Source organism: Silurus aristotelis (genome assembly GCF_946808225.1).
Source record: "Silurus aristotelis genome assembly, chromosome: 10".
In the NCBI taxonomy this organism is placed as follows: Eukaryota; Metazoa; Chordata; class Actinopteri; order Siluriformes; family Siluridae; genus Silurus; species Silurus aristotelis.
Window position 1 is genome coordinate 26,244,830 of NC_139583.1, and position 24,905 is coordinate 26,269,734.

Here is a 24,905-nt window from a genome sequence, read left to right on the forward strand (position 1 = left end):
TGAGCACACATCTGCACATCCACACTCCAAAAGACTGTTAAACAGAAGAGATGAGAGCATAGAATTTAAATGTGGAATGTGCTGTTCGAAAATCGTATAGTCAGATTTTCACAAACCTTATTCCATATTGCATATATAGTTATTTGATATCAATAGCAGGTGGTTGGAATTCACAGTGTTTCTGTGTAAAATGATTTATTCAAATTACTCTTTTTTTGTATGCAATGAATCCGATCGCACTTTTGCCGGGTATATTTACTGCCATTTTATTTACCAGACCCATTTTGATCTATATCATTAATCCCATTTTTAAAAACAATTTATAGCTACTTCCTTTTTTTTGCTTACATTAAAGGAGCTATTACGAGCTGTTCTCTCACCAGCCTCTCTTTATTCTAAAGACTGAAATCTCATTCTCAAATCATCACACCATAAATCAGAAGAAAATCCGCATATGGTTTTGCAAACGGGTATTAATTGTTTTAGGCGAGATCCTGTTTCTGTTAATAGCCGAAAAGTCTGCATTTTCTTGCAGTCACACTTAAAGCAACTTATGCAGCTTTACAGGTCAGGGGTCACAGGTCACAGGAAGTGCCTGCAGCCACAGATTAAAATGGTTGTCAGCCTCTTGTCGCTATAATGTCTGCCATGTGCGGTCTTCAAAGAGAAGATCGTATTCACACAAAGTCACTTCACTTCCTCTTCCCTACACACTGCAGTGTGTGTGTGTGTGTTATGCCAGACTTTTAATTCTTATACGCTTACTGATGTGTCTTGTTCACCAGGACGTATACTAGCAATCTGACTCTCTCTTCTCTCTATCACTGTAATTACTTTAAATGGCTCTCAAGATCCATACAGCACCTAATCTATGTTCAGCCTTGTGGCAAATACCGTCTTGCATCACATCCTCACACAATGTCAAAAAGAGGATCTGTTTACCTCGAGCATCTTCAACTGAGCTCTATATCATAATCCGGGAAAAAGGGTTCTGGAAAATGAAGTTTTTATGCACAAAATTATTTGACCCTGATCTTGTGCAAATCGAAAAAAAAGGGACATTAATCATTTCAAGCAGTACAAACAGTTTATCCACAGCATGAGAGCATGTAGCGACATTCTGTAGGCCTGTTGAATTATTGAATCGAATTGGACGAAAGACGTTGACTCATTTTGTATAAGGTTTATGCTAATGTCCACAATCGAGTACAATTGTAGTGTAAGAGCAAAAATTTATTATTAGCAAATAATCAGAAACGAATGCACTATTTTACAAAACAGGATTGTTACGATGTGTGATGAAGCTTTCAATAAGGAAGTGCTTATTTATTATTAACGAGCTGATGAAGGAATTACTGTTTAAAGCTTTTATAACATAAGTGATAACAGGAGCTATACAATAGATCAGGGGTCCCTAAACTATAGCCGCTACCTCACATTTGGAACTGCCCTCTGAACAATGCCAGAGCCATAGTTTAAAAGTTTAATTTAAAATATATGTTTTACTCACATTATATCTGTATTTGATAATAAAGGATGGCTAAAATTTGCCTTAATTATTTATAGAGTTCGAGTCACTTATTGCTGAAACTATCGTCCATCGGCAAAAATCCATGGCGATAGTTTTTCCGGCTTCTGGACCGCTGTCATTGCGAGAGCGGCCTCTAGAGGCTAATCACTGACGTAACGTGGTGTTTGTTTTTACACGTGAGAGCGCGCACTGCACGGAAAGCGTTATATATATATTTTTTGTGTATTTATGTATTTACATAACATTTATTTATTTCCTTTAGCATATTTTCATGATCCAGTACTTTTTTTTTTTATATATAAAGTTCAGTACTATTTTACATGGAGTGTTTTTTTTTTTTTTTTTTTATCCAGGCTCCATAAAAAAATATTGGATTTTTTGGCAGGTATGCATAAGTAAGTAAATGTTTTGATTTCAATAGCAATGTATATTAGAAATTGTGATTTTGATAGTAATAATGCTCTTTGAGTCTTTTATATCTCTTAAAAACAAATGCTCATTTGTCTGTACGATGCAGAACAAAATATTAACCTAATCTAGCCTTAGGAGACAGAATAAAATTATCATAATCAATTTAATTAAAAATCTAAATACTAGTACTGGTAGTCATTCCAGACAAATGCAATTGTTTGTTACAGACCGACCCGGCCCTTCATTAAAGAGAAGATAAATTGTGGCCCTCGAAGAAAAAGGTTTGGGGACCCCTGCAGTAGATTGTTAAAAAGCAAAATGTCAAATATTGAAAAAAAGAGAAATTAAACACTTTAGGCTGTGCTGATCAATAAGAAATCTGTAACAGCACACACCAAGTGTTTTGTCCCTTCCTGATCAGTCACTATGTGACAGTCTAAAGCTTGTAGCTAAGTGCAGCATCTGAATTCACCTTAATTTACAATATGCCCCGTCTATGCTGCTTAATAAAAAGCATTAAAGCATTACACGGGCAGATTATTCACAAAAGGAAATGGCACGTGTACATTTTTAATAGCCTCTAATGTGTAGGTGACAGCTGTACAGTGAAAACGTATGAAGCTGCGAGACCGACAGGCACTCCTGGTTTTCATAGAGTCATTCAAGTGCTTTTTTTCATAGTAAACGGTTAGTTGCTATGGAAACATGCTGGCAAAAGTGTTTTCTGTGTATCAGTGCTGTCATAAATGTCAAGTCACAATAGGAACATAATAGGCATAATAGACTTCTTATGTGTGTATGGGTGAGAACGGGACAAGAAAAGAATGAGGAAAATAACTAACAGAATGAAGTCTCCTGTCAATCTGTCACTGGATTGAACTTCATTTACCGGTTGCAGTCTCTTACAGTGTTAAAACGAAATAAATATAAAATTAAATATAAATAAACTAAATATAATATATACAATAAACAATATCTATGCACTTCTGGTTAGATGCTAACTGCATTTCATTGGCTCTGTACATGTACCCTGCACAATGACAATAAATTTGAATCTAATCTAATCTAATCTAATCTAATCTAATATCATCTAATATCATCTGGTCATTTTGTCCACACACTTTTTTGTTAGATAGCATAGCTTCATTTGCTAGAAAAGCAAATCAAGCTTTGTTTAATGTATTAGTGGCCTCAAAATAGATTTGCAAATCTGTTGAACATAAAAAAAAACAAGGCGATGTCGGCACTTGACTAAATACAAATGATATTTAACATGCCATCGTTTTGGAGTTTAGAGCTCCTTCAACAGCAGAAACGCAAATGCTGTGAAAATAGTCGTATTTAAATCATAGTCTGTTCCACGGCACAAGATGAGATGTAGACAACTGAAAATGACATTAATTCTGGTATTATTTAGAGTTTTACAGATTATCAAAGAGAATAACATTTTTTGTTAAGGTAGACTTTAATGTTTGTCTGTTTAACAGAAAATAATTGTGTAAAACGGTGTAACAATAGTGACTGTATAGACGGTATTTTTAAACATTTACAGAATTTGGCAGCGGTCCTTATCTAGAAAACTTACAAGGGTTAAGGGCCTTGATCAAAACCCCAGCAGTGATAGCTTGGTGTGGCTAGGATTTAAATTCCAGACCTCCTGATTCAACATGTTAACCACTTTTTTTTTATATTATATTATATTACATATAGTCTTATACACAATTATAAAAAATATATAATATGATATTTACTTAATATTTTATCAAAATTCACAGACAAAATTATGGTTAAATACTTGGAAAAAGCCACCAAATATAATTAGCATGCATTCATTGCACCATGTAAGAAGACTTTTTCAGAATGGAGTCCTCTTTACTTGAACCAGCGTTACTACATGCAAATCATCCATTTAATAATAATCCATTATTCTGCTCCACAATACTACATTGTAGAATATCTAAAGATTAACAGCACTATAAGGCATGCTCATAATAACAAAGGATGCAGACAAAAGGTGAATAGAAAACAGTTTATTGACTAAGTTAATAACAGAGTCATCATTCATTTCATGTCACTAATAAGCTAGATAACATTGGTTACTGGCTACAGACTGCACAACATTTTTCCTAACAAGCTACAATCACTTTGTAAAGACAAATAAATGTAATACCAATAGGCCCAACAAAATGTATATCTTCCACTTACACATTTTGTCCAAACTGGCCTAAAATAATTGGACCCCCGGTTATTCATTCTGACAGAACTAGGACTTGTCCAGTGACCCACCATAGTAATCAAACACTCAATCTTATCGTAAAAAAATTGACAAAAGGATAAAGATTTGACCATTAATTCTTGCATCTAACAAACTTTTTTCCAAAAGACTACATCAAATGTCTCTTTTTATGGACTAATGTGTAAATGCTTTTTGAGTTTCTCAATTAAGGATTAAGGAATTGTTCATTTAAAAGTGAACAAAGCCATTGCAAAGCCATTAATTAATTATACAAATTTGAAAGTCATCAAACTTGACTTTGTCATATTTGTTCCCAAGCAAAAGTCCATAATTACAGTGACTTTAAATTAAATTAAAATGTCCCTATAAATAGACGGAGAGTGAACCTTTAGAAAGCCTCCAGAGGAGAGTGAAATAGCAAAGCAGCTCATTACGTTGAGTATTTGGCTCCAAGTGAGCAGGTCATACTTCCAGATCCCTAACCACCTTTAAAGAGAATCTCCTCCTGACTCCTCCCCAGTCTCAAAACCCAAACTTCTAGTATTTGCGGGGGAGTCTGGTGTAACTTTTTCAGTTAACTGCCATTTTGTGGATTTCTATATACAAGAAATATACAAGAAATATACTGGGCAAAGCATCTAAAGCTAAGACCAGACCTGTTGTAGGTGTCTAAAATCAAGTATTGAAATGAATAATATTGGAAATGTGTGCCAGTCTGGGAAAAGAACAACTATGTGGCTGAACTCTGAAAAAAGTCTGTCTGTCTGTCTGTCTGTCTGTCTGTCTGTCTGTCTGTCTGTCTGTCTGTCTGTCTGTCTGTCTGTCTGTCTGTCTGTCTGTCTATCTATCTATCTATCTATCTATCTATCTATCTATCTATCTATCTATCTATCTATCTATCTATCTATCTATCACCACAATATTTACAAAAACAGCTACAAAAACATTGGTTTTTATTTATTGATTTATTTTTTTCCATATTTACTCACCAATCTTTGATAATATCTATGATAATATCAAAGTGTGTAAGTAGCCAGTTTAACAAAAAAAAAAAAAAAGGCTTCCAAAAATATCTAAAGCTTGCTTGTTGTTTGCTTTTCTCAAGATTTTATTAAGTTGTTGCATTTGCTACTTGCTGAAGCCTAATATAGGACATAATTGAAATCAATTCAGTAATAAACCCAGTACTGGCCAGCAAAATATCTGTAATGCACCTGCGCCTTCAGATTATCCCAAAAACACCATTCAACAAATATGCTCCTATCGTTGAAAAGAAGTTTGTGTTTAATTACAATGCATGAGTTTTACCACAAGTTATGAGGCCTACATTGCATAATGCTGATCTTCAAAGGGAAAATCATCTCCTATTTTAAAGTTTTCAATCTTGGATTTTTAATAAAACCTTTAGTTCACAGTAGAAGGCTTTATTTGGTAAAAAAATAAATGAATAAATAAAACGTATTTGACCGTCTGAAGAGTTTTCCCAGGCCACCACATACCAAGTTAGGTATTTCAGGTATTTATTTTATATATATATATAAAATAAAAAAATCAAGGCTACGTCTGCATGCTGTGAGGTGGCATTTCAGCACCGAGTTTGCAGCGTACAAACTTGTTTGCTTTCGATTTACAGCTTGCCAGCAGGATGACCTCATAAATCTCAAGCATAATGAAAACACAAGAGTGAATGACCATCTTCATATCAGGCTTATAAGAAAAGCGGCTTTAAACGCATTGAAGCACTCGATCTGTGACGAGGATTTAGACGCAGACAAGGCAGTTCACTGTTTTCATTCTTCGTCTCGCTCTCAATTTCAGCGTTCCCTGACACTTCAGTGTTCTCATTCCTCCAATGCACCCCCTCCCATGTCAACCATCCCTGAAAACACTTAAATCTGGAGTCTTCATTCTATTTTCTCTCCAGAGTCTTCTTTTTCATTCTACTTATGCCCCCCAAACCACACCAGAACTTCTGTTGGCAAGACAACTGCTTGAGAGATTGGCATCATTTCGGTGACAACAGCTGAAGCAACGTTGATATTACACTTATGTGATATTTCACAGAGAGACATATTTCCTCCTGATCCCACAGAGGCAGCCAAACAGAGGAAATGACTGAAGATTGCAACGAGTTTCAGGATAGAAGTGAAAGATCGACAGTCTGTTTGAGCCGCAGAGAAATATTGAATGATATGCTCAAAAAAGGAGAGGAATCTACTGGAAAGTAGGATTAGTGAGCATTTGTTGTGGGAGTCTGTTGTGGGAGTCTGTGTAGGAGTCTGTTTATTTAAGGTGTCAAGTGTAAGTGACTGAGAGGAAATGAAATCCCTTTATCAGATCACACTGCCAGTCAAAAGAATGAAGAATGGTTGGAAGCTCCTCCCACCAGGGCCATCTTTCAGGATGAGCCTGCACAGTGGTGGGAAACGATAACACAGAGGTCGGGTATTGAAATCACGTGGCCGTCTGCAGTATCTTTCCAAGTCAGGGATGAAAACTGATGGAGAGACTTAATGGATTCAGCTCAAATGTCAAATCAATTATGTGGCCGAATAAAGAGGATAAGGGTCATCAGTTGATGTTCTGTATTCCATATTTCCTATTTTTCTCATGGTCAGTGCAAGAATCGGGCTTAGCTTAGGAAAAGAACTAAAAGTAGAAGAAAAAGCATGATGCTAACTTGGATTATAATTACACTGATTAAATGTTTAATATAGGGATTAGGGAGTATTATACTTTATCTATCTGTTGCAAATTTTATACATATTTACCTAAACGATTTACTTCAAGGAAGACATTTTTAAAAACAATCCATATTTAGATTGGATCGGATGGAATTACGTTTACATTCATTGTTATCCCTCTTTAGTCTGCAACAATCCAAATCCCTCTGAAAATTCCCCTCAGAATATTTTCCCCATATTTATTTGTCTTGTAAATACAACATATAGTGCTGCAATAAGAAAATAATCTGAAAGGATAATTTATTCTTACTAAAAGTCCACCCTAAACTGGTTTATTCCACTTATACCACATTTACCAAAGTTTAAAAGTTCTCTAATTATTAATTAATGACACAATGAAATTGTATCTATTTCCAGATACATTTTATGTTGTGGAATGGTTGTGAAACAAGTTTGTTAGTGTGACTGCATTAAATAATGCCTGGAAACAATCATTCCCTTTCTGTCCTCTCTAGTTTCTCTGTCTTGAATTTTAATCATCGAAAGCAATGCATTAGACAGGAAGTCACAGCTATAGCCATGACTGTTACAAAGCACTAGAGCAGTTTTTGGGCAGTATTGAAGTAAATGTAATTTGTTACGAATTCGAAATCAGTCGTTCCTTTTAATTTATGAGTGGACGACCACTTAACTGGTTATGTACGCAGCAAGCCACCAATCAGGGCCAATCGAACTTATTTTGATTGTCGCTTGGTGGTATCTACTCAACGTATATTTCAGCATCAGTTTGACAAAAAGCAGATCATTTTGAGAGGAATAAATGATGGTTCTGGGCTCATGATCATTTTAATAGATATCAGTGTTTGACTCATTAATATTATTCTATTAACAGATTGTTGTGCTGAGAGTCACATTAATCTTTTCAAATAAACTGAGTGATTAAGCAACAAGTTTTGTGGCAAAAATTATAACAGGAACATTAAAGTCATAATAAATCATAATACTTTGGATACTTAAGTACATTTGAAGGCAAATACTTTAGTACTTACTGAAGTGAACGTTTAAAGGCAGCACTTTCACTAGAGTCATATATCACAGAGTAAATCTCTACTTAACTCAAATACATGGTTTGTGTACTTCATCCACCACTGCAGCACAGACTGCTTCCAAAGATGTCCTTCTCGTGGCCACTTTCTGACCAATCCGAGAACTCAACAGCACTGTGCTATTAAGAATGTTATTATAGTATTTAAGTATTTATATTCTATTAAAAAGGTCAACTTTTATTTTCATATTCCCCTTGTTCGGCTTTTAAAGACAATATAACAATTTTAGGGTCAAAAACGTATCAGGGTCAGTTCATTTGTTAGAAACAAAATTCCACCACTTGCTTAAAAACAGTATATCTTCTATAGTGGTTGACATTCTCTTTAAAAGTCATGTGATTAGCTGTGCCCTGACTTTAAACTTAGGAAGGAAATGAGACGCTGTGCAAGTGTCTTATGTCTGGAGTGATGCTTATGTAAACCACTGGATTTCCTAACATAAAAAAACCTTGTACAGTGATAAATGTTGAGGAAGTGCTAAAGTCCCTCACCATTTATGCTGAGCAAACCAGAAAGTAAACGTCTTTCCACAGCCAATAAAAGGCGATATCTCAGCATGGCAGCTCCTTGATGCTGTTCCAGACTACGTTTCGAAAGCTACTAAAGCTGGAGTTGAACATGGTGGTGAGACACCATGACACCAAGACAAGTTAAGACACAAGTAGTGGCCATGTAACCCCTAACACACATGCATAAACATCCACGCTTCTTATTTGACATTTACACCATACATTACGACACAGCGTAATATGGACCAGGCATCCATGAGCACATTTCCTTATTAAGCCTTCTAATTAATTCTCATTTACTAATGGTGCTTCCATCATAGCAGTGCACTACTCAGTAGGGAAGGGCATCTGTAATTCATCGCAGTGCTACTGGCCTGCAATTAAGTATTCCCTGTCTGACTGAGATCATGATTAACAAGTCACCATCTCATTGCTATGCGGGTCACATCTTACAAAAAAAAAAAAAAAAAACACTTTACCTCATGAATTTATTCCACATTTCAAGTGACGTATTCAGACAAGTGCACAAATTCTAATATCATTTTTGGTACTCAGGATGAAACTGAAATCTTGGCTGAATTAATTTTTTCTGCATCCAAAACAACGGGCAGTGTAATAAATCTGAAAAAGCAAACCTTTACAGATTTCAGATTTAAACAATAGCTCCAGGTATACAGAGAAATGTCTGAGAGATGACGGTGAAAGAATAAAATTCTGGACAATTAACGTGTGTTAGGAAACAAAGGACTCGAGCTTTTCATCGCAGCCAAACAAAGGTATCGTCTCCTATTCATATGCAGATGTAATTCCTGTCCTGCCAACTAATGTTCTGAAATTAAAATCATGTTATACTAATGACTGCATCTACTGAGGAAAAGGTGAAACCGGTCTCACAATAGTTGTCTCTTGAATATTTCTTTGTTTTTGTTTAAAGTACAGAGATATCCTCAAAACAACCTGTTCCACGGAACTCAGGACCTCAGCGGGGCTGAAGGTTCGCTTTTCTACATGACAACAATCCTCAGCACACTGTCAATAAAACACAACACATGAGTGGCTTAGGGACAACTTTGTGAAAGTCCTAGAGTGGCCCAGCCAGAGCCCTGATTTGAACCCTACTGAACATCTCACGAGAAACCTGAAAGTGGCTGTCCACCAACGGTCCCCATCCAACCTGACCCAGCTTGAAAGGATTTGCCATGAAGATTGGCGGAAAGATCTCTCAATCCAGGTGTTCCTCAAGGCTGTAATTGTTGCAAAGGTGCTTCAACCGAATACTGAGTAAAGAATTTGAATACTTATGTACGTTACATTAAAAAAAAACTTATACAAAACATATGTATAGACATTTCTAGAGTTCTGTTTAATGAGAAAAAAAATCAGTTTGAACGATTGTAGTATTGAAGAGGCTGCAACATCACAAAACAAAAAAAAAAGCTAAGGGGGTCTGATACTTTCCCAATCCACTGTAAATATCCTCAACCTGTGATAGACCTTCATTTCCCAAATGCGAAAGATTTATCACCATTAGCATACACAAATATTTCACAACAGGGGGCATGGTGAGAAAATAATACTGTCCAATCTAGCCAGACCACAAATTTGACCTGGAGGTTGATTCCATTATTTGATCCGCTATTATAAATCCACTATAACTGATAGCTACAATTATCCATTTGGAGGAAAGCATTTCACAGCTGCTCATCTGAGAGAAATTCATGTCTGGCACTGACTCACCAAGCATGTTTATTTCACACCTGACCATAACAGAATGATCGGTGCTATAAAAAGCCTGGAGTCAAATGAGGGTTAGAGGAGATGTGTTTCTGTAGCACTGCAAGCCTTCCCTGGCCTGTTGTATCAAAAAACTTTATTCTATCAGAAGTGCTTGATGTTGTAATCCTGCTAAATTAATAAAAAAGGGAACATTTTAAAAACAACTGCAGAAGCTTTATTGGCAAAATAAAAAGCTAACATATATAACACCTTATTTTTATTTTAGGATTACAGTATATCATCTGCCTGTGCATCCTACCAAGAATAGAGACACCCTGGTAATGATACTGGAGCAAACATTGACTTGGGCTACAAAATAAATTACTAAAAATAAATGATAGCAAATGAACAGCTTTTGCTCAGTATATAGTTCCTAAAATTTTTATGCTAATACTAAAAAGGGATTCCAAATAAATCACTTTTCTCCACTGCAAATCTACATGTTTCAAGATAACTACAAGGTAATCTAGCTAGCAGATAAACTTCATTAACTAAAACCATCTAGCCAAGTGCCTTCAACGTACAAAGGAAATGCAAACCTGGAGCTGGAAATGGCGTCACTTTCAAGTTCAATGAATTTGTACTTTTGTTCGTTTTATTATTATTAGCAACAAGCTAGCTAGGTAACTGTGACAAATGTAATGTGTATTTTCCTTCTTGAAATAATGAGTCAGTGTTACAGATAAAAACTATGTCCATGTTTTGATAAAGCTAAAGCAAATAATTGCCTATACAGTATAACTTATTTGAGGATGTAAGCAGCCATTAGGCTTTTTGATATAAAAGAAATACAATATCAGGATACTTGAGGACATTTCTATAATACAGAATATATATTTTAGCTCACAAACTGTGACAAATTATTAGTGATTTAAGGAACAGTTAGGCTTAGTACGACAATTATTTTCTTTCATGCCCACAAAGACAAAAACGAAAAGAAAAAAACAAAGGCATTTTTTTTTTCAGTTTAAACTACGATTCAGTTTCAGTTAACTGAAAGTGATTTTTTTTCCAAAATGCTTCACCATACCATCGATATCTTGGAAATTTTTATCACGAAATTCTTTATCGTAATATCATTATTATATCGATATATCGCCCACCCCTATCAGCCATACTGAATTGAACTTTGAAGAGCAATTCTAAGTTTTTCTTTTAGGTTTTGGTTTGGTAGGACATCTCGAATTTTGAGTTTAATCCTTCAGATGGATGCAGCAAGTAACTATCAGTATCAGTATTAATATTGACAAGATCCAAGATTTGCAACATACAAATTGTTTGTCACCATTCAACATGTCGAGAAATGCAATATTCACAAAACCGTCACATCATCTTCCTTGGCTGAACCTGCTACTCCTGTATATTTCCTCGGAGGTACTCGAGAGACGTAGATCAACTTACTTCTAATCTCTTGAACTGGCCTTTGGCCCAGATCAATCAAGGTTAACTTACAGGCAGCTGACGTGTTTAAATCCCCACGCATCATTTAAAGAAACGGATACCATTCCATTGCCTTCTGCCGTATAAATCTTGATTTAGCGTCGTCTCCAAGGTCGACACGACACGGTGCGTTCGAAGGGATTTTTTTTCCTTTTTTACTGTAAGGTTTTGACAGCAAGATCAAATGAAGGCCACGATTAACAAACCAAAAGTTTTTTCACAGTATACAACTTTGAAAAGATATTATGTGGAAAAAAAATTGCACAGGATTTGAATGAGGACATCTGGTACACAACTGTTTCAGATCATGTGTCCTGGGGTCTAAGTAGGCTGTAATCTCCTGAGGGAAATCGCTGGAACTATATTTTCCCTGCATGCACAAAGCACAACTGAGGGGCCGTCTGGAAGTTTAATATCATATTACAGTGAAGGTGGCAGAGTTTCCACCAATAATACCAAATGTTCTCTGAAACAAAACAAAAAACCAACAAAAAAAACCAAACAAAACAAAACAGATAAGGGACAATGTTACCAAACGCCTTGGGTCACTCTTATCTGCAATTACACCATACACAGGTTAGCCAAATACCATTAAACTAAATGAGCTGATTTCAGTAACACCGATGCCTGGTGATTTTCTGCTTCAGATGAAGCAGGTGTTCACTATCAGAGGAGAACATTAATCACACAGCAGCCCATTAACTTTATCTGACTGTACGAGAGACATATGTTCACAGCTACTTCATCCAGTGAGTTAAAAAAAACTTGCTTTAAAAATACCTTTGTCATTAGCAGAAACTGTAGATTCTGCAAAGGCCGGAATTCCATACTGTAACTTGATTGGCTCCTGAATTTTATGATGTAATTAAATGTAATTCTGTTTTCTGACTATTCATGTTTCTTATAACAGCATATCCCAAAGTGTTTAGTTCCCAATGAAATAGCTGCAACAATATATGTTTTTAAGTGCATTAATATAAATCTACAATTTGTCTTGCAGACTGAACTCAATAATTCAATCTTGCACTTTTTAAAGTTGTGCCCTACTGGGAAAACCTTTAAAGGTTCTGTATAGTACCTTGAACAATGATTCCCTTTCAGAAAAGGTTTCAAATAGAACCTGTCAGAAGCTAATTAACCTCTAACCATCCCAAAAATCCCCCAAGGAAGCCTTTAGAGTTTAAAGCCACTGTAGAAAACACAATCTAAAGCATAAATTGGAAAAAAAAAAACTACAATCAGTCTTACATCAAAATAAATCACAATGTCAGAAGAACAGGTTCAGATAGACTTCAGCAGGTCCAACGCTTAACTGTTCAGCTGTTTCTTTTCCAAGTTTATTGTTGATGCTCACAGAATAAAGCAGCCATTCACTATGTTATTGGAGATGGAGGGATGGAGGGATGAGGTTGAGGGTCAAACCCACCCTGGTGGTGCTGCTCACAGCCTGAGGCGCTCTGTCCAGGGGAGAGCTGGGACGCCTGCTGGGGAGCAGGAGGAGCCTCAACCACCTCCACCAGGGGGGACGTAGTGCTGAGCTGGCCAACAGGAGGAGGCCACGGGAGGTCCTTTATCACTTTAATCTCTACTGCAGGTAGGCAGAAGAACAGAAGAGAAAGAGAGCGAAAAAGAGGAAGAGAGAGAGTGTATAAAAAGCAAAAAGCAAACAGCAAAAGAAAGAAAGAAAAAAGAAAGAAAGAAAGTTTAAGCAAAGACAGATTGAAAAAAAAAAATCCAAAAAAGTGAATGAAAGTTTTAGCAAAGAGAAAAAAAGCAAAAAGCAAAATGACAAAAAGCAAAAGAAAGCAAAAATGCAAGGAAGAAAGAAAGGTTGCAGCAAAGAAAGATTAATAAAAGCAAAAAGTAAAAGTAAGAAAGAAAGAAAAAGAAAGAAGTTTTAGCAGACATTAATAAAAGCAAAAAGCAAAAGAAAGCAAGAAAGAAATGTTTTAGCAAAGAAAGAGATTAATAAAAGCAAAAAGTAAAAGAAAGAAAAAAAGAAAGAAAAAGAAAGAAAGAAAGAAAGAAAGAAAGAAAGAAAGAAAGAAAGAAAGAAAGAAAGAAAGATTTTTAAAAAAGCACAAAAATAATACATGTTGAAGAATGGACAGAAAAGCAAAGAAAGCAACAGAAAGGGCAGCAATTACAAAAGAAAGATAAAAATGCAAGAGAGAGAGAGAGGGAGGGAGAGAGAGAGAGAGAGAGAGAGAGAGAGAGAGAGAGAGAGAGAGAGAGAGAGAGAGAGAGAGAGAGAGAGTACATGGGGAAAGGAAGAAGATAAGGGAGGGAAGAGAAGGAAAAGAGAGAAATTATGAATGAGTAAAGGAAAGTACTGTAGGTCAGTTGTTAAAACAAGGTTAGATGAACGGCACAACAGTACGATGTGAGAAAACAGGAAGTGACAGGAAAAGGAAACGTAAGAAACGGAAAGAAAGGGCTCCAGGAACAACGGCCCTGGAAGAAAAGGTAAATTAGTCTTTGGGACGAAGACTGGAGGGTTGACCAGTATTTATTTTTAGAGCTAGCATTACTCTTTAGGACTTTAAAAGTAATACCAGAGACCAGAAATCAAGAAGAATTCCTCAGAATAGACATGAGGGGACAGATTGCACACCTGGATCAGAAGTACTAATAAAGGCTTTATCTTTCCCTTTACAGACCATTTAGTGTGTTCAGTGCTCAAGTTATTAAGGGTACCAAAAAATGTACTTAGAAAACATGCTCAACAAACAGGCCTTGTGGGGTCTCAGGGAATGCCCCTAATATTTTATAACTACAATCGAGTTGTTTCTATGTACAAAAATGTATAAAAACTAAAAGCCTGATCTAAACTAACAATGAAGAAATAAAAAAAAATACGGTCCTGCAGTCCTCATAGTTTCAATTCTTTCCCTAGAAAAGAAACCACAAAGAAATAAATGTAATATGATCACTTTTCATTGCTGGTGTCCACCATGGGATGATGAAAAGCAGAATTTACATGACTAGTTTGTTGACTTCAGCATTGACTCCCGTTGCGTTTTACAAGCTAATAAAACATCTCCTCCAAACACCCAATTATGAACCCGTCCTTGTCCTTCGCCACAGAGGTGACTCACTCTTAGCTGCATTGCAGTCTTTCGCGAATAAATGAAGCTACAGTGAGATGACGTGAAGGCTGGTTCTCTACTGTCAGCGTTCTCCAATCACATCCTCTCAGTGATGACCATGAAGGCCACCCTTACAGAGCAGCTAGCTTGCGATGACAGCCAGAGGAGCATCAGCGTTATCTCATCCCTGCTGGCAGATCGGGACCGAGTTGCTAAGTCACAGAAAGGTCATTGGCTTTGACAGCTAATATAATAGGTTTCTCTGTAGCGGGGTGAAGCCAAGGGCTGCCACAGGCCTGATTAAAGTGCTAATTCTCATCCGGTGCTGCAGATTAGCGAGTAATTGTTTAGGGAGTGGAGAGACTCGGTCGTTTCTCCCTTAAGGAAGGATGAGAAGTCAATTCGCCAAGGTAACACAGCCTAGCTGACACATTAATAAGATGAACTGTCACATTCCCAACTTTTCTCTACAGAAGCTAAAGTGAAATCGAGTGGAGGTGTTTCACACCCAACTAATACGAGGTTCTGCTTTCCAGGAACTTGTTAGAGCCATCATTGTGCCTGTTGGCATTACGTCTAATGTCGTGGGAAGTCTATAGTGCAGTTGGGGTACATAGAGAACATAAAGGCACCAGTGAGGCACCAAACAAGTAAAATTATGGCAGCAATTCAAAGCTAACGTTTCTCTAGTAGACACAATGTCACACAGAAAACTCACTGGAGTAAAGTGTTACTCAACTCTTGCTAGCGTCTTTACCATCATTTGATCCTAAATGTAAGCAGTTAGGAAAATCATATAAAACTATATCAACAAACAACTCTGAGCCTGAAGACCTGTTTTTTTTGGGGGTGGGTTTATCAGTGTTTTTGCAGGATTGAGTTTTGGCAATGTTGGCAAGCTTGCAGTTATGATTAAGGAGCTTCAGGACTCCAGTCTTCAACAAGGTAATGCCAAATCTTTCGGGAAAAAGTAGTTAATCCACATCAAAAAAGCATCAAGATTCTACCAGATGTTGTCATAAACTAATCTGCATAATGATTAAATCGTTTTGCTTACATTTTGTTGTTAGGAAAGAACAAAGAATGGCGACTGGTTGTAAAAATTACAACTAGAAATGAGTAATTGGGAAATGATCAGACTTTACACACTGGCCATCTTTCAACTCACCCTGTGTTCTAGGTTTTATATAACTGGCAGTTATGAAGTGAGCTAAAAATGTCTATCGAGTGCAGAAATGTCAATGACGTCTGCTCAAAATGTCCCTAGATTTGTCAGTAAGATAAACTGAAGTCTATAAAGAGTCACAAAATCTATTAATAAGGTCAAAAAGTCTCAGGGTTGGATCTATTCACACTTCTAGGGGAGACCATTTAGCCAGCAGTTTCTAACGAAAATACATCTGAGGTCAAACTCAAAACATCAACATTATAGCCCCAATTCTGGAAATATATATATATATACATACAGTACAGACCAAAAGTTTGGACACACCTTCTCATTCAAAGAGTTTTCTTTATTTTTTATGACTATGAAAATTGTAGATTCACACTGAAGGCATCAAAACTATGAATTAACATGTGGAATTATATACATAACAAAAAAGTGTGGAACAACTGAAAATATGTCATATTGTAGGTTCTTCAAAGTAGCCACCTTTTGCTTAGATTACTGCTTTACACACTCTTGGCATTCTCTTGATGCCTACTTTGAAGAACCTACAATATGACATATTTTCAGTTCACTTTTTTGTTATGTATATAATTCAAGGTGTGTCCAAACTTTTGGTCTGTACTGTATATATATATATATATATATATATATATATATATATATATATATATATATATATATATATATATATATATATATATATATATATATATACATACTGTATATATGATGAATTGTTGTGTTTCTTCATCAACTACCTTAATGGATATAATTCTAGAAACTTCATGATCAGGGAACATGAACATAATCAGATCATCATATATTCAGGAAACTGTTTTCCCTCACATATTTTTTCCATCCATGCTTCAGCTCCAGAATCTCAATCCTGAAAAGACTCAAAAGAAACACAAATTAAACAATGCACTAACATACAGTTGAGGCAAAAGCACTCTATAAACAAGTCGTAAGCAAAGTAAAGAATGTTCATACAGGGAACAACAAAAATACAGTGTAGTGTACACAAAAATCGCTTCTAGAATCATAATCCAAGCACAGATTTGCATCCAGATGTAGTTGTAAACCAAGAAACACATAGTTGGGGGTTCACAAGCCAGCATCTAATAACTGTGTATCCGTGTAGCACTTGTATTGCTACACACACTGTGAACTACTCTGCTGAACTTTGGCTGAGCTCACAACCTTGCGGATCAGTTAGCATTACCCGGCCACTCTGACACACTGTCCTTACTTTGAACCGATCTCTAGCCTGTTTTCATTTGGGACACACATTATGCGTATACCTTGCATCATGTTCCTCAAAAACTCTCTAGCGGCCAAACTCACTGGAGAATGCTATTCAAGTCATGGTGTCCTGATTTCAGCCTGCTTTTTTCTTTTCTTTTCTTTTTTTGAACTGCAGAAGTAGGACACAGTTGGCAGAGGAACACACTCCGTTTCACACCTTCATCCGTGCCTGACAGAGCCTTAATTAAGACACACTGACAGAAAAAGAGAAAGGGGAGGGAAAAAAAAACAGCTTGATGTCAACAGACTTAAGGTTGGCTGAGTTTGTGCAGCCTGATGTGGGTGCTATTAGCAACTGTGAATAATATACTGTGATGTTGTGCTTTGGAGGATGAGGGAAAGAATGTAAAAGCAACAGACAGACATCTAAAAGATAAATAAGATTAAGGCTGGGCCAACTTTATTCTTAATTTGGATGTATTAAGCCATATTTGAGCTGGATTAGTTGTACCAAGGCACTACACCAATGAATGTCGATTGGCAGACTAAGCAAAGTATTTCCCCAGACAAAATCAACATTAGTTTTTTTTTTTTTTTATGTCATAGTTCAACAAGTCTCATTTTTAAAACACCTGCTCTTCAGTAACAGATCACTGGTTGTGGCTTATTTCAGTCAATCACACATTTATACAAAAGGCAGCTCCTCATACAAAATGTAACTACTGGGATCAAATATTACCTCAGAATTTCACAGATTTTTGATTTTCCTTACTCTCTCTGTACTGATTAGCAATCTGATGATAATTTTGTTATTTATATATTTATATTTATAACTTTTATTATTACATTCTGTAAAGCTGCTTTGATACAATGTCCAATGTGAAAAGCCCTATAGAAATAAAAGATGGTGTTTTAGCACAACCAAGGGAGGCTTTTCAAAATTGTTGAATTTCTGTTATGTCAGTGACACGATGCTTAAGAGTTGAGTGTAAGTGCCACTGTTTTTAAAAGATTCAACATAAATAAAAACGCCACCATTCCATGACACATTATGACAGTTACATTATGCACTTAGTCTATATTTTTTATGCTAAAACTATGAATGTTTTACGAGCCTTGACTATGTGTACTTGCATACAAAGTTAGCACTTGAAAGAAATTAATTAGAAAGTGTCATTACAGAGTTGCATTTTAACAATAAGATTTCATTTAAACAACCTTCATAAACCTTCTACTCAGAAACACTGAGCAACCTCTTCCCTGGTTCTAGAAATGTCCTCATTCCCAGGATTCCATGTTGCCATTTTTTTCAGATGAAAAAATGGCAGCTTATGTCTTGTGGTAGATTTCTTTCTGTAGGTTTATCAGTTTTCAAGAAAGGGTGTCGACAAATAGCTTCAGGACGGTCAAATTACATCACCACACCTTCACATGTAAAACTAATCCAGATTGATTTGGGCTGTAGTCAGATTCATTAGATTCCAATTAGGCAATCTAATTCTTCATAACCGAATTTGTATCGTACTGTTAATAGGATGCAGACTTATTTCATACTTGGTTAAACCGTCTGCGTTTGAAGGGGTTGTAAAATACTTTATTATGATAGATAAATCTTTCAACCTGTCGAAGTATATTTCATGCGGCAATAAAGACCAACCTGTTGCCTACTGTATATCCATACATTGTGTCTACGTCTGTTCATATCCTGGCTTTGGTGACGTTCTGATGGATGGCGAGGGAAGCATTAGAGCTGACAAAGTGGGTATGGGAAGATAAGGGGTCACTAGTCACTGTAGTCTTATGCCAGAGGGATCAACACTGTTCTGCGAAAGGATGATAGAAGTCTATTAGCAAAGTTATCACCAAATAACAGCAAGACCCAGAAAAGAAGAAATGCCCTGAGTGGCCAGTGTGGGCCACCGATTTGAGAAGAAATTCGATAATCTCATCCGTTACGGCCTTGCAGCAGGGCACGGAAGTGCTAAAAAGAATATTGTTGCAGGTAAAAAGAGTATAGGAACATTTTTTAAGACATTTTTCCCTACAGGCACAGATTACCTGATAACATGACTGTCTAGGTGCACAATTCTTTAACATATTGTTAAAGTGCAGCTTTGACACCATTGATTAATTGTAAAGGGTGTTAACTCTATGCACTATAGATGTTGACCCTCTGGATGCCTTTACACCAAGCTTTGGAAGTACAGAACGAATTATTAATTTGCAGCTGTTTTCAATGGTACATGAGCAAGAAAATTAAATCGTATATTAGATCGATTTTCTGCAAATGAATAAAGGTTGCCATGTCCACTATGGAATCACCATCGAATCAATACAGGTAATCCATCAGCATTTCACAAGAAGAATCGGATGATGAATTCCATGCATTTTTTACAATCAGAATCATTATTATTGCCAGGAATGATTGGTTGCATGTACAAGGAATTCGCCATGGTGTGCTGTTGCTACAAATGTATAACAAACTATAAATTACTACAAACATAAAATAATAAAGAAAGATAAGGACATTAACTATACAGTTTACGCAGGGTATGTAAAGTGAGGCAGTGCAAATATATAACGTCAATACGGCGATGCAATGAACAATTCCAAAGTATAGGATTGCAATAGAATGGTCCTTGTTAGTGGTGCTAATGTAAGACATATGAACTGGACAGTGTGAGGTTTACATTTCTGTATTTTTTTGTAATGTTAGTTATGTAATGTTAAAAGCAGGTCAGAGATGATGGTGGGTTCTTGTTATTATTTATGAGGTCGGGAAGAAGAAGGTTGGTCTATTTGAGTCTATTTCTAAGGAACTCTAAGGTTCTCAGGGATTAAAACCTTTAGTCAAATGCACCATTGCACCAGCAAATGCAGTCAGCATTTTTGGAGGTAAAGATTAAGTTATGCAGTCCCTTACTTTTCCAAGCAAAGTTACATCTGGTGTAGTGAACAAGATATAGTCAGTGCGCACACACACACACACACACACACACACACACGCGCACACACACACACACACACACACACACACACACACACACACACACACACACACACACACACACACACACACAAATACTTACACTTACAGATGTGAATAGTGGTGTAAATCTAATCAATCACCTGCTGTGTGTACATGATTGAAGAGTAAGTGTGTGTGTGTGTGTGTGTGTGTGTGTGTGTGTTTGTGTGTGTGTGTGAGTGGAAGTGCTCAAAGACGTACCCAGGATAAATTATTAAGTGTACACAGACCCAGTATGAGCCGAGTCTCAGCATGAGCACAAATATGCGTCCCACTGAGGATTCTGCAGGTATAGGAGGCACCAGATATGAAATATGAGACCTGAAGTTTGCGCATCGACACACACCCCAGTACAACACAACACTCGGGCGCACAGTTGCTAATTAGTTCTTCACCACCGGGCTCAATGAAGATTAATGGAGTTAAACGGGACACGTTTTTTAATAACGCACTGCTCTGTAATTACCTTGATAATATCATACGCGCAACTTTTTTTCCCACATATTAAAGTTCCTTTGCGACCATCGTTATTTCAAGTGCCCGTGCATCCATCTCTATTATTTCCAAATATCTCCCGGCTTGACACTTCAATCCAAAAAAAATAAAAATAAATAAAAAAAAAGGACGGATGGAAACAAGGCACATTGTAATACAAAGAATAGAGGAACATGGGAAATTAGCAGCATATTTTTCTTCTCTTTTTTTTTACATGGAAATAGAAACGGGATATAAACACAAAAGGCTTTCATTCCGGGTGCAGCCGTCTTCCAAAAGCAACTCCTGGAAGTCTGCTGATAACAAACCATTTAATATTTAATATCACCTAAGATATGGAAATATGAAGTTTATAAGCTCGAAATGGTGTTCCTGATTTGACCTTCGTCTGACCTCCTGACATTTCGGGGTCTTGACGTTGGCACCTGATTACGGAACGTCTTTTAGCATTTTGCTGTCATTCTTGAGAATTCGTTCGACTTCATCTTCCTTTCAAGGTGGTGTCGGAGAGCAAACAGGTTCAAAAGGAGGTTTTTACGCTTCAGAGAGAAAGACAGAGAGAATGAGAGAGAGAGAGAGAGAGAGAGAGAGAGAGAGAGAGAGAGAGAGAGAGAGAGAGGAGAGAGAGAGAGAGACAATATCTCTGCTTCCTGACAAGCATCAAACCGAGCTCCGTTAGAGCGGGTGAAATGGAACATAAAAAGAAAAGAGGACAAAGGGAGTTGAAAAATATCATGCTCCCGACGGACGGCAAATTCTTGTCTCCTCTTCAAAAGAAAGAATTAATTCGTAATCCTGATGAAAGGAAATTAATTATCAAAGTGTGCCGTGAAAGCTTGGCTAATTTGCATGCTAATCTGCAAATTGCGCTAACTCGGTCTGAAAAGTGAAAAGAGAAATGACAATTATGAGCGAAATGAAGACGTCTGGGTGGTTTTCTTTCTGTTGACACTGCGTGAACATAAAATACTTCAAAAAAGAAGGTTTTCTTACTTTTGCCAAACAATTCTCATTTCTTTTTTTTTTTTTATCTGAAGCGAGACCAATTCAGTTAATTGTGTTGTTTAAGTACACACACAAGTCACTAGCACAAAACCTTAATTGCTGGGGCCGTTGTGGTAGCCGAAATGGACACGCACTTTAATTTAAACTATAGGGGAAAAAAAGAAAGAGAGACATTAGTGAAAGAAAATAGCAGCCCTTCTCCATGGGTACCTGTGAGGGATTTGGAGGTGTTGACTCTTCTCGGAGCCGATCCTCTGCCTTCTCCATTGCTGCTAATGCAGTCATAACAAAGCAGAGCTGTTCCAGAAAACAAGAAAAGAAAAAAAAAAGGAAAATACCTTTTCAGAAACTAGAACTCGTTTGGGGTTGATGTCATTATAATCCTCTTGCTAAACGGTTCACTCAAATTCCTCTTGTCCTTGAACAGCCCTGTTTGGTTATGGCCGAGTTAGCCGTATATAATCAATCAATCAGTGAAACGGAAAAATGCATACATTCCACCAGGAGCACCTGTAAGAGCAGAAAGACGGAAATGCGCTTCCTTTGCTTGACATCTCTCAAACAAAGAAAGACAAAAGAAAACTCTAAAATGAACAGAATATACGGTAGGAAAGCCACCCAGAAGAATAAGTGCTGAAAAAGAAGTGTTCAGAGTTAAAGACTGAGATAAAAACCACCGACCGGCTTTTTAAACTAAGCCACTTGCCATCGCCACAGAGCAGAGATGGAGAATCCTATTGCCGGAGGGCTTCGTGCTAAAAATCGCAGTGGATTAACCTTTAAATTGTCTGCTACCTCAGCTGACGCCTGCTCACTCTCTATTAACACTATTCCATTAAATGGTCAAATACATCAATGGCTTTAGGATCATCAGCCCTCAAGGAAAGAGGTTCCCCACTCCTTAAGCACAAATATACCAGCATCAGCCATCAGTTAAACACCATCTGGCAATACATTCAGCATTAACCAGAGCACACACACTAGAAAAGCGTGCAGAACCAAGTACCAAACACCAAGCATTAGCTGCATAAATGACACATGCTGATTAATACACAAGTGCTGGATGATACCTGCGAAGGCTTTCGAGATGCGTTCCTTCTTCCACTCCCAGGGCTGATCGTACTCCTCGGCTGGCCTCTCGTCATCCTGAGGCAGTCTGCTTTCGCGTGAACACAGGGGGTCAGAATCCCCGCCGTTTTCCGCAGGCTCGTACGGCGTGTCGTAAAGGGGAAGCTGGCGAATCGGGCCGTCTTTAACACCACGACTGCCTCGGATCTCTGTGTACGGAGACAAACAGAAGTGTTGTTAATTGCTAGTCTTCTGGAGAATCAGTCTGCTTTAAATTTTACTCAACATGGACAGAAACTGATGCCTGGTCATTCTTGAACATTTCGTTCATTTTGAACGAGTGTTTAATGTGACTCAAATCGATGAGTACTCTCAAAAGAGTGATTTGTTCATTCTCTACTGCACGCAAAGCATAAAAAAATCTCTATAGGTTACGTACAGGAAACAGAACTGCGTAATTCATTTCATGAGTAATCTGGTCTGAGCTGTTTGTTCTATTGTCACATGACTCCAATAAACGCTACACAGTGCAATCAGGTTTATTTGGTCCGCATCTTGGCATTATTGATACAATAATTATGGGAGTCACGTGAGAAAATAACTATTGAAACAGACCAGAAGAAATGAGGCGAGCTACTCATTATATGCATTATAATTTGTCATCTGTCATATTATTATTATTATTGGAACCACAGTCAAAGATTGTGCATGCAGACGTAATGGGGGATCTACTTAATAAAGATAATTTTTTCTGATCAAAGGAACTAAATGAAATAAATGATTTAAAAAAGATTTAAAGAACCAAGTCACGAACATGATTCGATCTTCCCATCACTGACCACCTACTCTTACAAAGCAGACTCCTGTGACTGAAATTGTGTTATTTTTGGAAAAGATGCTATGATCAAACGCATCCTGAGAACAACCTGTATATCTAACTGAAACATGGTGGTGGTAGTCTGATCCTAAGATCTAAGATCACTCTTCTAAAAAAAAAAAAAAACTTGGCAAACCACTAGTAATATCACATACATTACAATTTACGTTGTACAACATACAATTGCCATAAGTTTGTAGACACCTGGCGAAAAAGAGTGGTATGTTTTTTGACCAACCCATTTCACATTGAGTCCCCCTTTTGTTGTTGATAATAACCTCTACTCCTCTGGGAAGATGTTCCACAAGATTTTGGAACTATATACACTGAAAAGATGGACAAATTCTCTCAGCATTGTGTCTTCAAACGTTCTTCCAGGCATTTTGGGTACAAATAAATGCTTGATTTGTTCTGGTCATACACCAAAAGTCTGTAAAAGTAATCCGTTATTGGCCTACTTACTGGACATGTTTAGTGACAAAGTATAAGCCTGTCTGGTTATATCTAGAAGCCTGGGTGGTAATGCCAAATGCGGCATGCTGTGAACCTACAGTATCTTGCTCCAAAAGCTTTACTGTTGTCAGTATGTTCAAAAGTTTGCTTCCCCAGCAAACTAAAAAAAATAAAAAAACATGTCCAAGCAAGTGCGGACAGCCAAGACTCCAGTAGTTGCGGTCAGCCAAGTGTACAATATACATCAGATGGTCCGTGGGTAGAGCATCTGAGGCTGAGAGTAATAGCCTGCTAAAATATCAGATAAAAAGTCTGCCCTTGTGTCTGAAACTGTGTGAGCTTAAATCTTAGCAACTGTTGTACCTTGTGCTAAAAATCCTTAATTGCTAGGAAGCCTCAAAGGTTAGCCGTGTTCTGGGTATTCGAAATGATTCCATGTAGTATGAATGCAACCTTTTTGAGTAGTAATAAACCAGAGTGCGCCTAATTCTGGCGGATATTGTTGCGTCTTCTTAAACGTTTGCTGCGCAAACAAAAGCTGCATAAATGATCTGCCCTAAAGCTGTATGTAAAAGGCATCGACTTTACATACATCCGTAAATTGAACCAAAAACAAGCTCCTAGTGAGTTAATTGTGTTTAATAGTGAAGCCTGCTGTGTTGGGAGACATGGAGTTCCAGCTGGATCCTCCAGCTGTCTTGTGCAGACTTACTGAGAACACAAACACCGCAATATCCGAGGACAGACCAATTACACGCACTGACTTCATCAGAATCGCTGC

At 37.1% G+C, this 24,905-nt stretch overlaps 1 protein-coding gene across 3 annotated transcripts in view; it reads right to left on the reverse strand.

The window, feature by feature from the left end:
• shf (Src homology 2 domain containing F) overlaps positions 1-24,905 on the reverse strand; it is a 155,710-nt gene that overhangs the window by 17,537 nt on the left and 113,268 nt on the right. Inside the window, exons 3-4 of one of the 3 annotated variants that reach the window (XM_083553043.1) lie at positions 22,797-23,003; positions 13,120-13,281 (exon numbers count right to left, since the gene is read on the reverse strand). In XM_083553043.1, coding sequence (XP_083409169.1) covers positions 13,120-13,281; positions 22,797-23,003 — 369 coding nt within the window. Of the gene's footprint in view, positions 1-13,119; positions 13,282-21,936; positions 22,024-22,796; positions 23,004-24,905 lie in introns of all 3 variants that reach the window. The other 2 variants (XM_083553044.1, XM_083553045.1) reach the window with 2 other exon arrangements.